The following is a 13,845-nucleotide window of genomic DNA, read 5'->3' on the forward strand; positions in this document are numbered from 1 at the left end:
GATAGCCCCCCCCCCCGGGGGGCAGATGTCCTCATCTCCTGCATCACCAGGGTGCTGGCAGGGCAGAGTAGGGGCTGGGGGAGCGTGGGGTACCGACCCCGCCGCAGAGGTGGCCTTTGGAGGCGCAGCCTGAGCTGCTGCCTTCCTTGGAGGCCCAGACCCCGTGAGAAACCACTTCGCCGGCTCTGAGCTCAGCCAGCCCTCTCTCTGCAAACTGCCTGCTCTGCTCTTTGAGGCTCGCTCTTATTATGATTACTTTGCACGCTTTTTACCTTTTTATTATTTTCTGCTAAGTGCAGGACACACAAACCTCCCCTCCCAGGGAATCGCATGCCTGATGGGTAGTTATTCTCAGAAGCTAGATACTGGAGCTGACAAGCACGTCAGTGATGTCTAGGTAGAAGACAGAGGGTTCCCATGACCCACTTTCTCTGGAGCCTCACACAGAGCACCAGTCTGAACAAACGGACTCACTGCTTCTGTGTTGGGATAACTGTTTTGTTTCTTTTTTTTACGCAATATGTTTGATGTGGTGTATATAGGTGATCAGGGGTTTTAAATAAGTTTTGTGGAGTGTTCATTTCCCTTGAATATTTTCAAGGAATATGATGTGTGTGCATGTGCGTGTTGCCTGCATGTTGTATGTGTGTTGTACCATATCGCTTAAGTAGAGTTAACATTTCTGCCTTTCCCTGGGCTTGAATGTTTATTTTCTTTCTTTTTTCTTTTCTCTTTCTTTCTTACTTTCTTTCTTTCTTTCTTTCTTTCTTTCTTTCTTTCTTTCTTTCTTTCTTTCTTTCTTTCTCTAAAGAATACTACTTTTCTTTCTTTCTTAAAACATATTTTATTTATTTACTTCTAGAGAGAGGGGAAAGGAGGGAGAGAGAAAGAGAGGGAGAGAAACATCGCTGTGTGGTTGTGTCTTGCACGCCCCCAACTGGGGACCTGGCCTGCAACCCAGGCATGTGCCTCTGACAGGGAATCGAACCGGCGACCCTCTGGTTTGCAGGCTGGTGCTCAGTCCACTGAGCCACCCCAGCCAGGGCTTATTTTCTTTAATATGCTGTGAGTGTCAGGGGTACCTGGCACAGACCCTTTGAGAATATAAGTTGACTCTGCTGCTGAGGAATCTGTATATTGAGATTTTGCTAAAACGTGATTTGACTTGGGGAAATTGTCAATACAGGAGCACTGCCCAGACCTTCCCGCAGACTTAGCAGGAATCCGTATTGTAAGCAGTCAGTTCTGATGAGCGTCACAGATGCCTGTGAGTGTGCATTCCCGAGGAGTTAATGTGTGGAGGAGGTCTCTGGTAGGTATGACGTCATGGCACCTATAAATAATGCATGACGCAATGTGCTGTGGCACCCAGCCTCAGCCATCTGCAACTGGATGCTGCACTGTCTGAAATAATGGCTTTTCCTGAAGCCAGAAACCACACAGAGTGGCACAAATGTAAATGGGAAGCATATGCACATGTATCTGTGTGCTAGATAGTTCGGGCCCAGTCTCAGAGGAGTTTTTGCGTGGGATTGGACTCCTACCCATTTTTCCCAGGCTTCTCCCATAGTGTAATTGTCCCTTCAAGGCCGACACGTTCTGGTCTCTGTGAGTGTGAAGTGCAGCAGATAACAAGTAAAAATGACAGTAGGGTCTCATGGTAAAGGGCATGCACTCTGGAGCAGGCCTGTCTGAGCTTGACCATGATTCCCGTTTCCTAGCTGGGCGACCTGGCAGGTTACTGTGCCTCAGTGTCCTCCCCTGTGAAGTGGGAACAATATTAACCACATCAGAGGGTCATCGTGGGAACTGAATGCTGTAACCTATCTAAAAAGCTCAGAAGAGTACTCAGAACATTGTAAACAATTTGTGTTTATTATTAGCTAATGAAAGATTAACCTGAAGATAAATTTAATGAAAAATAAGTATTGTGCCGGCAAAACTCTGAAGATCTAAAATGCTTTCAAGAACGCAAGAAATACAAAACTTTTTTTTTATTACAAATATGTTTTAAACTTGAACTAAAGGACAATAGCAAGTAAACAGCTGGACAAACTGGAAACAAGTGTTATCACCAGCAGCTCCTTACCAGCTAGAGGTTCTCAAAGCTGCTTAGAAAAATGTGTAACTTTTTTCCATCTGTGCATTCCAAACCTACCTTCCCGTGTAATCCATCTAAAATGGAAACTTTACTGATGAAAAAGGAAAGAAGACCGTTCAAATGCCAGGAGTTCAGTTTTGCTTTAATCTGAAGTCCAGATAGTAAACCTGCTTGTGATGGAGAAAGGTTATTTCTTTCTCCTATACGTTACTGGGCTGATAACAGCCCTTAAAGTGAACTGAGATGGCTTAGGGAAGCCCTTACATATTGGGTTGGCCAAAAAGTCCATATGGTTTTTTTTCTATAAAATAAAAGACACATTTTTTAATTTTCACCAAGAACTTTGTTGATGTGGATATTTTGAGTATGTTGGCTGTCTCCCATGTGGTATAAGGTTGATCATTCTCAGTGGATGTCTTGAGTTGGTTACTATCAACTTCAATTGGTCTAGCCAGCCATGGAGCACCATCCAGCGAGAAATCTCTAGCACAAAACTTTGCAAACCACTTTTGACATGTTCCATTAGTCACAGCACCCTCTCTATACACTGCACAAATCTTTTTTAAAAAATTTCAGTTGCTTTTTAACCTTTCTTGAAGTAATAAAGCATAATATGCCAAAAATGTTGCATATTTTCTTCCAATATTAAAATGGCTACGCAAAAATACATCAATTTTGATAAGATATTTTTAAATGCACGCCGATATGACAGCTGTCTCAATACAATCTAACTGAATTGTTCTGAATGAAGTTAAAGACACCTAAGTGCTACTAGAACCATCTTTCAGAAAACAAAACACAGCAAAGGAACCTTTTGGCCAACTCAATGCACCAGAGAACAGCGGCTGTCTGCTTAGTAGGGGACAGACCCTGAGGAGGGGAGATGCCCTGAGTGAAGGGGCCATCTCTAGGGCTCTGCCAGTTGGAATGAACCTCTGCTCAGTCTCTTTAGAGCAGCGGTTCTCAACCTGTGGGTTGCGACCCCTTTGAGCGTCAAACGACCCTTTCACAGGGGTCTCCTAAGGCCATCGGAAAACATATATATAATTACATATTGTTTCTGTGATTAACCACTATGCTTTAGTTATGGTTGGGGGTCACCACAACACGAGGAACTGTATTAAAGGGTCGCGGCATTAGGAAGGTTGAGAACCACTGCCTTAGAGGTTGGGGATAATGACTAGGAAAAGAGAGACACCATTACGTGAATGGAGTTTGCCAATGGTGACCTATCCAGTTCTTTCTACCCATCTATCTAATACCAATCAAAAAGGATTATGGGAGAAAAAGGCATATCCAAAAGCCTTAATCAAAATTGAAAGGCAGTCAGATCCCTTAGCTGGCTCACCAGAGAGGTTGTTAACCCTCTGGGCTTTTTATTCCCAGGCTGTATGACTATATCAGATGAGTGGGTTTTGAATTTTAAAACTTTTCGTGCAGATGAAAGCTGGCGTGGAAACCTCACATGCAAAATCATTAGGGTATGAAATAGGGGGCGGGGGAGGTCGCAGTGGCCGAGTGGTGGGCACAGCTGTCTCGCCTCTGCGTTAACAGGAAGGTCTGGTCCAATGGAGCGCTCTTTGGCTAAACGGGAATCCACCGAGTGAATTCATTTGCATGAGAGCGCGTCAGTGAAAACCCCACTGTGGTTTGGTTTATTACTGAAAAGAATGTCAAGCATTTTGGAACCCTTGGAGGCCAAGGTTGAAAACTGAGGACCCAAGCAGTAGTTCTGCACCAGCGAGAGAAACGTGCAGCTGCCTACGATTTGTTCCTGGGACAGTGAACTTGTGTCTCTGCATTTATTTACTTAAGCGAGGATCTGCTGGGGAACTGGGTCAACTGTCAAACTGTGTCCTCTGGGTAAATCAGCGAAACGCTTGGCAGAATGAACCCTGTAGCAGATATTTCTGATGATAATGATCTCTTAATGTGATTTACACTTTGCTGGGAAGAAACTCAGTGTTCAGAGGCCTGCCATTCTAGCGAGCATTTGCGAAGAGAGCACAAAACTAATTTAATATCCACAAACGGAAGGTTTGTGGATCCATCTGTGATGTGTTCGAGTGAGTTCGCTTCCCAATGAAAGGAATGGATCGTCCCAAATCATTCCCTTACGTGCTCCATCGCCAATGCGTATGGAAACACAGCCTTCCTCGGGGGTTCTGGCTTCTGCCTATTTAGCCCGGGTTAGCCAGAGAATGACTAAAATCCAGGTCGTTGTCCCAGGTTGTGGGAGATGGAGCCTCAGCTGCTTGAGAAGTTAAGACATGTGTCGATCCCCCCGTAGAACACAAGAGGTCCTGGGGGCTGAGTTACTATTAAGTCCAACACATTCTCATACAACTCTCCTCCCCAAGCACTTAACACTGTATGGCCCCTACTTATGTGTAGCAGTTAACATTGATAAGACCTTTACACTTATTCTTTAAAAGTGATTTGCTTGGCTGATTTCTTTTATCATGTTTTATTTTCAATCACAGTTTCATTCAGTGTTATTCTGTATTAGTTTCAAGTGTACAGCATAGTGGTTAGACGATCATACACTTTACAAAGTGTTCCTCCCCCGCACCCCCGATTTGGCTGATTTCTTAATCAAAAGCTTATTTCTGCCTAGATTCAAACTTTTTTTTTTTTATTAATAGAAACATGTCTCTACTTTGGGGGAAAAAAAGGCGATGGAGCCGAAAGTATTAGCTCTAGAAATAGTTCCCTCCATGGGTCATTGTTGTGAGGAAGGGGAGAGAGGAACTGACTTCTGTTGGATAACCTGAGATACGGGGGCGGGGGGGGGGATCTTTATTTCACATGCAGAATGTGGCCTATGGTCACAGTTTGAATTGGCCAAACTGCGTGAGGGGTGTGGGCCCATCCCAAGCGACATTTCACGGTTTTCCTCTGACTTTAAGAAGGGGCCACATTCTGTAGAACGAGCCCTGTTTGTGCCGCCACTTCCTCCTTCAGGTCAAGTGCGTGGTCCCCTGCCCCCCCGTCCTCAGTCAGGAGGCTTTTTCGGTGTCTGGGACAGGGAGCGCAGCGGGAGCGCGGGCCGGTCATCCGTCCGGCTCCACACGGAGCCGACAGGGCGGTGCCGGTTAGGGCCCGGCCCAAAGGAAAGCTCAGGAACAGTGGTCCTGCCTTTATTGAAAATCTCGGCATTTTCCTCAGAATGGAATGTTACGCATTCATTTTTATTTTTCAAAATATTGCATGAAAGTCTCATTTCCCTTGAGGCCGGCGTGTTTTTGGCGACCCCCTTCCATTTTGCACCTGCGGCCAGCACCTCCCGTGCCCCGCTCTCATCCCGGCCCGGACACCCACCTTTGTTAGGGTGCCACGCAATGAGGTGCGCGCTGGAGATACAAGACGAAGGTGCACAGCAGCTTTCGGATGGGCACGAGTCGGCTGGGCGAACGGCCCGACTTGGCGTGACGCTTATAGGACGGTGCAGACAGCGCAGCGCGGAGGGAGCCTCTCTTGAGCCACGGCGCCTGGGGAAGCTTTGAGTCAGACGGCTAGTGGCTCCCGGGTGGGGGAGCGGTGTAAGGGCAGTGTCCGGAATGGCAAGTCCTTCCAGCCCTCTGAGCCTCAGTCTCCCTCCTCTGTAAACCAGAGGTATCGGGAGCACCTGCTTCATAAGGCTCTTTGTTGTCAGGACTAGCGTGAGTTCACTGGGGTAAAGCGCCTCGAACAGACTCTGGCACCTAACGTGGTATCTGTTAACCGCAGTAGTGGGGATGGTGGCGATGCCCATTATATGCAGATATTTTCAAACGACGGTGTCTCGGGGCCACATACACAGTCTAAGTTTGCTTTGCAGACATCCACGACAGTGATGGGAGTTCCAGCAGTGGCCCCCAGAACCCCAAGAGCACAGCCAAATGGGCGGCCTCCTTGGAGAATCTGCTCGAAGACCCAGAAGGCGTGAAGAGATTTCGGGTTTGCCTTTTTCATTGTTGACTTGACACACGAAGAGGTTCAGATGGGTGTGGGGAAAGCGCAGGCCAGTTTTTAACACCCTCTGTCCCAACTTGAGAGTAAGAGTGTCTCCCCTGTCAATGTCAAGACGGAAAGGCGTTCCAGGTAGCCACGGGCCAGCACCCAGGGTGGTGCACAGACCGTGTCTGGGATCGGGGTCAGGGCGGCGGGGGGGTGATGGGGAAGAGGGACCATGTTTATGGACAGGATCTACAAAGAATGTCCAGCTCTGTGACACCCAGGAGGGGCGGTCTGGGTCCGTTGTGTATTTTGGTCTTTGTGTGTTGGGGTTATTAACAGAGTGAGGCAGGCTAGACAACAGTCAGCAAAGCGAAGTTGAGCTTTAAGAGCAGACTGATGGACGGAGAAGCCTGGGAGCTGCCTCGTAATAACTCTACGGCCGGCAGCAACCCCGGGTGCTGGTTACAAGAAGCTTGTGGGAATCTGAGGCATGCCCTGTATCTGCCCAAGTTCCACCCAAGCCTGTCCTGAAGTCCGGGGTCAGGCCAGGATAAGCCCTCGGCCTATTGGTCCTTCAGCGCCCGGGGAGGGGGTGGCAGGCAGGGCTGTGAACGTTCCGACACCAGGCCGCGGGCAGCTCTGTCTAGAGTTCCTGGAGGACGCGCTTCTGGACCGCTAACCCCCAAAGATGGCCAGAAGGGAAAAATACACACTCAACGTAAAGTAGTTCTCATCGGGATGTTCTTGGACGTGCTTAATAGGGCTTTTTTTGTTTTGTTTTAAGAAATGGGCCTGCTTTTAGAGGAATGTACTTTGTTTAAACACTGTCTGGAAGGAACTAATATTTCTTCCCCTTTCATTTACTTTTTGGTAATTTATTGTTAGCTTGGAATTGTGAGGAGATGCTTGCTTCAATTTTGTCTTCCTTTCAATGTCAAAGCCATTAAGTTCAGATGAAATTCTAGTTTTAATGTTAAACATTAGCTTTGTTTTTCAGGGTGGGGTTTTCATGCTCACTTTTTTGGATTTTGCCAAATTGATCCTTAAAAGGGAAATGGGTTATTTATTTGTTTGTTTGTTTTTAAAGTAGAATACTGTCTTATATTTTCCTTCTCTGTATTTATAGGAATTTTTAAAAAAGGAATTCAGTGAAGAAAATGTTTTATTTTGGCTAGCATGTGAAGATTTTAAGAAAATACAGGATAAAAAGCAGGTATTTCTTCCACTTTATAATTATGTTTTCCTTATTTTTTCCCCCCTCCTTATAAACTTACAGCTGCTATTCCAATATATTTTGAAATTGCCTCAAGAAATCTGATCCATATTGGATTTGGGGGAAAATTTAAGCTTCGGGTTAGGTATCTTGTGTTGCTCAAATATCCATAATTTAAAAAAAGAGGGTGTTAACTTGTGTTTAAATGGAGCTGTGCAAACGGGCAAATACTTAAAGCAAGAATAACAATTTATGTCATTTAGAGTTCGTCACCGTGAACAATTTTTTTCTGCGTGAATAAGTTATGAGGATGCTGCCCCCGGAGGTGGACGTGTCAGTGTTTTGTACGGAGGTGGTGAAATAAATGATAAGCAGATGTGGAGATAAAAGCAGACTGCCTCAGATGGATTGTCAATTATTCAATATATCTTTATGGAACATCCCGGAGTTGGCAGGCATCCCACAGAAAACGTTTCTGACTGTTCTGGGTAGATGTATGCTCTTTGCAGGGGGTAGCCTTTCATTCCAATGTCAGCCAGTATTCCTGCCGTTGAAGGCTGGGTATTGGATGGGGTGGGAGAGATTACGAGGAAGGAGGCCTGGGGATTGGGAGTGTTAACAAGACCTGTGCTTGTATATTTCTAAGAGGCTACCAGCTAAACGCCTGTAGGATCCAGTAAGTAATGTATGTGAGCGAGGCTTTGGTGTGAGGCTGTAGGGAGTGGTGGGGACTGGGGTTACTAGGGGCCAGCTGCCCCACCTCCAGCGGCTGCAGCTGCTTGTTGAGCTGACTTTGGCAGTGAACGCTTTGAGGTCGTGGCCATCTGGGCTTTCCCTGCTTCAGGTTCTGCCCACCTAGATCTTCGCTTGCCTACGCCTGTCCCCAGAACCCTGAGGGGCCTGTCCTCCTAAGCCTCCTTTCCCATCTTCAGCCAGTGCTGCCTAGTTCTCCAGAGAAGGTGGATATTTGGATTCTTATGTGAACCCATCTGATTTCATAAGGGTTCATACTAGTTTTTTTTTTTTTAATGTGAAGCCTTGCCTGCCAAACGAAACACATCCATGGGCAGATGTGGCTGGTGGGCTGCCAGGTATCGAGCATCTGTCTCCAAAAGCCGGAACCCCCGCGGCCAGCAGCCACGACGGGTTTGCAGGCAACGGCTGGAAAATGTTCATCACTGGTTTATTCAGAGGCTCTTCTGGACTCGGACACACTTTTCCCAAGATGGAGCAGTGGGCCTTCCTCCCCGTAGGGGCAAGGAGGGGTTCTGAGACAGGTTCCCTGTAGCTCGCATTTCCTAGGTTGGCCTAGAAAGCCATCCAGGGCACTTCCTTTTGTTGGCTCCTTTTAGTCCCTGGACGACTTTGCCTGAGCCTTCCGGGTGGTGATGGCCTCGGGGAGCAGGAGAGAGGGCCTGCTTCGGAAGGCTGGCTGCAGCCCTCAGGCAGGAATGCCCACTGTTCGCGGGTGCCCCCAGCAGCCAGGACAGGGTGCAGGGAGCACCTCCCATAAACGCTGGGCTGTGCAGCTGATGCGTTGAGCCTCCCCCGAAACCCTAGCGCAGAGTCAAGCCAAAGAGCAGATGTCTACTCCTCTGCCTTGTTCTTTCTGTGTTGGCGGCGAGAGGGGCCTGCAGCTTGGCCAGCCCCCACCTCGCTGGACAAACCAAGAAGCTGAGGTCCCTCCTTGGCCATGCGGGGACCCGAACCCGCACTCCGAGTGGGTCCTTCCGTTCAGCTGAGTTCGGCAGATCTTTGCGGAGCTTCTGTTCGGGGCCAGGCCTTCCACAAAGCATGGGAGGCCCAGGGACAAGGCAGATGAGCTCCTTTGGGGAACAGGCCCCAGGAGGGAAGCCGCTATCACGCCTCTGTAGGTGGGACGAGTCCAGAAATGGGAAGTGCAGGTTCTGTGGGAACCCAGGCAGTGGGCCATCTGGAAAGCCCCCGGGGGAAGTGACTTTTAAGCGGACACCTGAAGTGGAGTTTGGGGGTGGGGTCATGTCACTGGAAGAGGGGACAGCATACCAGGAGAACTTTCTGGAGAGAAGAGCCGAAGGAGGACCAGATGGCTGGAGGGTCATGTTTTGCTGTACTGGAGGCTGGCACGCAGGTGGGGTCACAGCTGCAGACCCTGGGAGCCAAGGTGAACACTGGAAAGCCTCCTGGTGGGCTGCCTTGGCCCACCCACGTCCTACAGACAGAGTTTCCAGAACCTGGCAGCCCCTCTCTGCACCCCACACCCCTGCCACCCAGACTGTGACTCCTTAAGGTCTGTGTCCTTCGGCCTGGGATGTGCCTGGTGGTGGCTTCAGGGCAGTGACTGCTGCCCCGCCGAGTGTCTGAGAGGGCAGAAGGCACCGAAGGGAGGGAGCAGCCGTGAGGCCTGCCCAGTCCAAGCCTGTCTGGGTGACCCCACCGAGCCCCCTGGCTGCTCCCATCCCCCTGGGGGCAGTGTGGGGACAGACGAGGCAGCAGCTTGCCCAGCCACCTCCGGCGTGGTGCAGACGAAGCCAGCGTGCAGACCGGTATCCGACTCCAGGGCCCGTGAGTCCTCTAGCGTGTCTGGCTGCAGGGGAAGTAAAACCAGGAGCAAGTTCAAAGTCACTAATTTAGAAAAGCGGGGGAGGACAGGAGCATGGGGAGAAGCGGCCCAGTGGGATTTCACAATCGGACTTAGCGCGTCTGGAGTTTGTGGCGGGTTTATCTCCACAGTGAACTAAGGCAGCGGGGGGTCCACGCGAGCCTCATCTTTGCCTCTCTTCTTTTCTGTAGGACCCACGCTGGTTTGTTTTCCATTCTTTTACTACGTTTATCCAGCCAGATCTCGCCTGGGCACTTACGGACCTCAGCTGGCCTCTTGTCTAATATCTTCCTTTCTTTTCTGTATTGTTTGCTCTTCCCTCTGTCATGCAGGCTCTATGGCTTTGAGGTCTTTGTCTGTCTTTGCCCCCAGTGTACCCATGTGCCTAGAACAGTGCCAGACACGTGGGACTTCCTGCTCTTCCCACTCAGATCAGCTGACGCCTGAGGGACCCGCCGGGGTTGGGGCCTAGCCTCCCTCTGTCTTACTTGGTGCTGCCACCACAGCCTTGGACTTGAGAGGTGAACATGGGTCCATCCTGTTGGCACTGCGTCTTCACTGTCCTCCCCTGGTCTGTGATTCGCCCCTGGTAGGCGGGAACACAGCCCCTGGTCCCGGAGGGTCTTGATACTTGGCATTTATGATGGGGATGGTGGGGCTTCAGGAACATGGGAGGGTGACCCTCCCTACCCCTCCCTCCTCGGGGTTCCTGGGGTAGTGGTACCTTCCAGGTGTCCATATTCAGCAATCAGCGTTCCAAGCAGTTCCCTCTCTTCGCACTTTCTTTATGGTTTAACATTTTTCTATAAAGTGCTTCTTCCCCGTGAATTAGCCCCTGAGATATATCTTATCTTCTAAATCAAAGCAGCACGTATGTTTTATAAAACCTCAGAAAAAAACTCCAACAAGGTGTTCATCCTTTGGCTACCCTTGAATTCATTCATTCATTGATCCATCCATCCATCCGTCCATCCGTCCATCCATTCATTCATTCATTCATCAGCTCAGGTGCAGGGGCCAGTTTACATTATGACAAGGACTGAAAGGATGTGGCAGCCTGTACAGATCTGACAAAACCATACTGAGAGTTGGGGTGTGGAAGTGGTGGGGCGGTGCAGGGTTTCTAATCATAGCTCTGAGGGCGCCTTGCCCCGGTGTTTACGGGTAATAATACCGTTTGGAGTTAGCAGAGTTACGGGGGAGTCTATTGTGTTTATGATTTTTATTGCAGTTAAACACTGAAACTTGACCCAGGACTTTAGAGGGATTGATAGTCTCACTTAAAGTAACAGTAAAGGTTTTCCTAAAAGGCTGAAATACCACCTTAATTTTATTTAAGCACCCAAAAGTGACGTATGTACTCCTTAGATGAAATTCATTCATTCCAAAGTGGATGCGGTAGGAAGGCCTGTGCCCTTCACCCCTCAGCTCCCTCTCCCCCCTGGTCTGGGCTGTGTCCAGGCTGACTCCAGTCGGAGCTCAGCTGTTCTCGGGGTGGTCTCAGGCCTGCCTGGTGCCACTGTTCCTTCCCTGCTCGCTTTGTCACGTGTAGATGGTGTCTGCCAGCTTCCCCTCGCTGCAGCCGAGGTGGCACTCACATCCCTGTTACTGCCTTTTCATCAGGAAGATATTTATTGTCTGTTGTTCGCAGCCGAGCCAAAGAGGACGCTACAGTTTCGTTTTCCTTCCCGCTCTGTGTTTCGCTTCGCCTCTCTTCACAGCCCTGCAAAATGCTTCTCGATACAATGTTGCCTCTCAGTTCATCTCTGCAATCCGGGTCCCCCGGGGACAGTCCTGCTGGGGCCCTCTGGCCTCAGCTCCCTGGGTCTTCTTTTCCACCGCCGGCCACCCCCTTTGCCCCTCTCCTGCTTCCTGGACCCAGGCCCTCCTGTCCGGGGTCCCTCGCTCGTTGCAGTGGAACGTGGCCAGCAGTAGCCTCTTGAGAAAGGGACACGACAGGTCGACGTTTAAAGATCTTGTTGAATGAAGATGTAATGTCCCCCCACGTACTCCCCTGCTTCATTGATAATCCCACAGACCGTAGAGCTAAACGAACTCTGGGTTGAAACTCAGAAATTTAAAGACATTTCCGAGTGTCTTCATTTCTGTTAAGAATCAGTATTTTACATGGAAGGGGATGTGTTTTCTTTGCTGTTTTCTCTCTGGAATAGTATAGGATCCTCTTTTCATCATCAGGATCCTAAAACTGTATCGTGAGGGGATTTGGAGGAATTGGGGTTCAGTCATTGTGTGGGCATTTTATGGGGCCATTTAATCTGGAAATGGATAGTGCTGCAAAGTGTCCTTATGTTGTTATTATTATTATTTTATTACTTTCATCCCTTTTGCTTTTGGTTCCTACTTTTCTTTGGAGATTTCAGTTTTGTCTTTAAATCCTTCTGTTGAAATTTTTATGCTTTTTTTTTGTTTGCTTGTTTGTTTTCTCTAGACCCTCTTGTCTCTCTCTGGTGGTCACAAGCCTAACAGTACATTTATAGACTAAATACATCTCTGATCAGCCAGACTGGGAACAATTTGCCGGGGAATTTGTATGCGGGATTTCACGTCACCCTCAGATTCAGTCTGGCACCTAGCCTTTGCTTCATGCTTCTCTTCTGACGCTCCCGTGACTCAATCCCTTTAGAGAAGAAAACTCGGTGGGGGATGGAGATGATCGGGGTCATGGACCGGGGGTCTCGCGGCTTCTTTCTGCTGCCCTGGTCCTCCCTCCCACCCGGGTAGCCCAGTGCCCGAGTCCCTGCTGTTTGGGGACGGTTCTTGCAGGCACTCCGTCCCCGACCCGGCAGGTGCCGAGGGTTGCTGCTGCTCTTCGCAGTCGTTCATGGTCTCCCCGCCTGCTTGGCATTTCCTGGGCCAGTTCTCGGAAACGTCCTCAAATCGTCTGCTTGCCATTTTATTTGCCTCGTGCTCTGTCTGGAGCTGATGTCGGTGACGGCGGCTTGCTCCTTTAACTGTCCCATGTGCCCTCCCTCATTGTCCGCCTCTGGCAGAGTGACGGCTGGAGAGGTGCAGGAAGCAACGTGAGCAGAGCTCAGTGACAGGCAGGGTGGCGGGTGAGGGGGGTGTCGGGGCTCTCGGTCCCCAGGTTTCTGGAGTAGAGACTGCAGGCCCCACTGGCCAGGAGGAGACCGCTTCTTCCCCTGGTGTCTGAGGTGTCTCTGGGTGAAAGTCAGCTGCCTGCGTGGTCAGCAGCTTGGGAGAAGGTGGGACTGAAATCTCGGGAGGGCACGTGGTTAGGAAAGCCTAGGGCAGAGCTCTGGGAAACCCCAGAATTTATAACGGGGGTGGGGCCGGAGGGGTGGGAGCTGGCCAAGGAGACGTGGGGTGCCGTTGAGTCCTGAGAGGGCAGCAGAGGTGAGCAGGGCCAGGGGAAGGGCTGGGCCGCACGTGGGCAGGAGCCACGCGGAGTGGGCTGGGGAGCGGGTGACCGGGAGAAGGAAGGACTCAGCGGGTACGCTTATCTTCTGCGATGTTTCCGCAAGAAGTTGGGGGCGGGGAGGTCACCAGCTCCAGGAGGACGTGAGGAAAAGGAGGAGCTGCTTTATTGGCCCAGTGGGAAAAGTGGGAGCTCGCTTGCTGGGCGAGGGCCAGGGAACAGAACATACAGCAGCGTCCTCCCGAGCTTGGCGGGGCCGGGGCCCCCGCTGTTCCCTGGAGTAGGGGACCGTCCCTGGGGCTGACAGGAAAGGGAATTTGCCACGGCTGTGCCTGCACCTGCTGGGGGCAGGGACGGAGCGCTGTCGCGCCTGGTGCCAGGCCAGGGGACGGCTGAGACTCTGGCGTCTGGGAGGAGCTCCTCTGGGGGCCAATGCCCACAGTTGGTGGCCAGGGGTCCTCCCGTGGGCCCAGGCGGGGTCCTTGTCCAGCACCTTCCGGGGCAGGGTGGGGTGCCGGGCACATCTGCCCCCCACAGGGGGCTGGAGAAGAGAAGCCAGCGGTCCCCCAGGGCATACCCAGAGCCAGGGACCTGGGCGACCCCGCCCGTGGGTG

At 50.5% G+C, this 13,845-nt stretch overlaps 1 protein-coding gene across 2 annotated transcripts in view; it reads left to right on the plus strand.

Annotated features, from left to right (window-relative positions):
* Positions 1 to 13,845, plus strand: part of RGS10 (regulator of G protein signaling 10) — a 32,910-nt gene that overhangs the window by 5,553 nt on the left and 13,512 nt on the right. For both annotated transcript variants that reach the window (XM_090279588.1, XM_090279589.1), the window contains exons 2-3: positions 5,922 to 6,040; positions 7,167 to 7,253. In XM_090279588.1, the coding sequence (XP_090135714.1) occupies positions 5,922 to 6,040; positions 7,167 to 7,253 (206 nt within the window). The remainder of the gene's footprint in view (positions 1 to 5,921; positions 6,041 to 7,166; positions 7,254 to 13,845) is intronic.

Source organism: Furipterus horrens, unplaced genomic scaffold (assembly GCF_987537825.1).
Source record: "Furipterus horrens unplaced genomic scaffold, mFurHor1.1.pri manual_scaffold_5, whole genome shotgun sequence".
In the NCBI taxonomy this organism is placed as follows: domain Eukaryota; kingdom Metazoa; phylum Chordata; class Mammalia; order Chiroptera; family Furipteridae; genus Furipterus; species Furipterus horrens.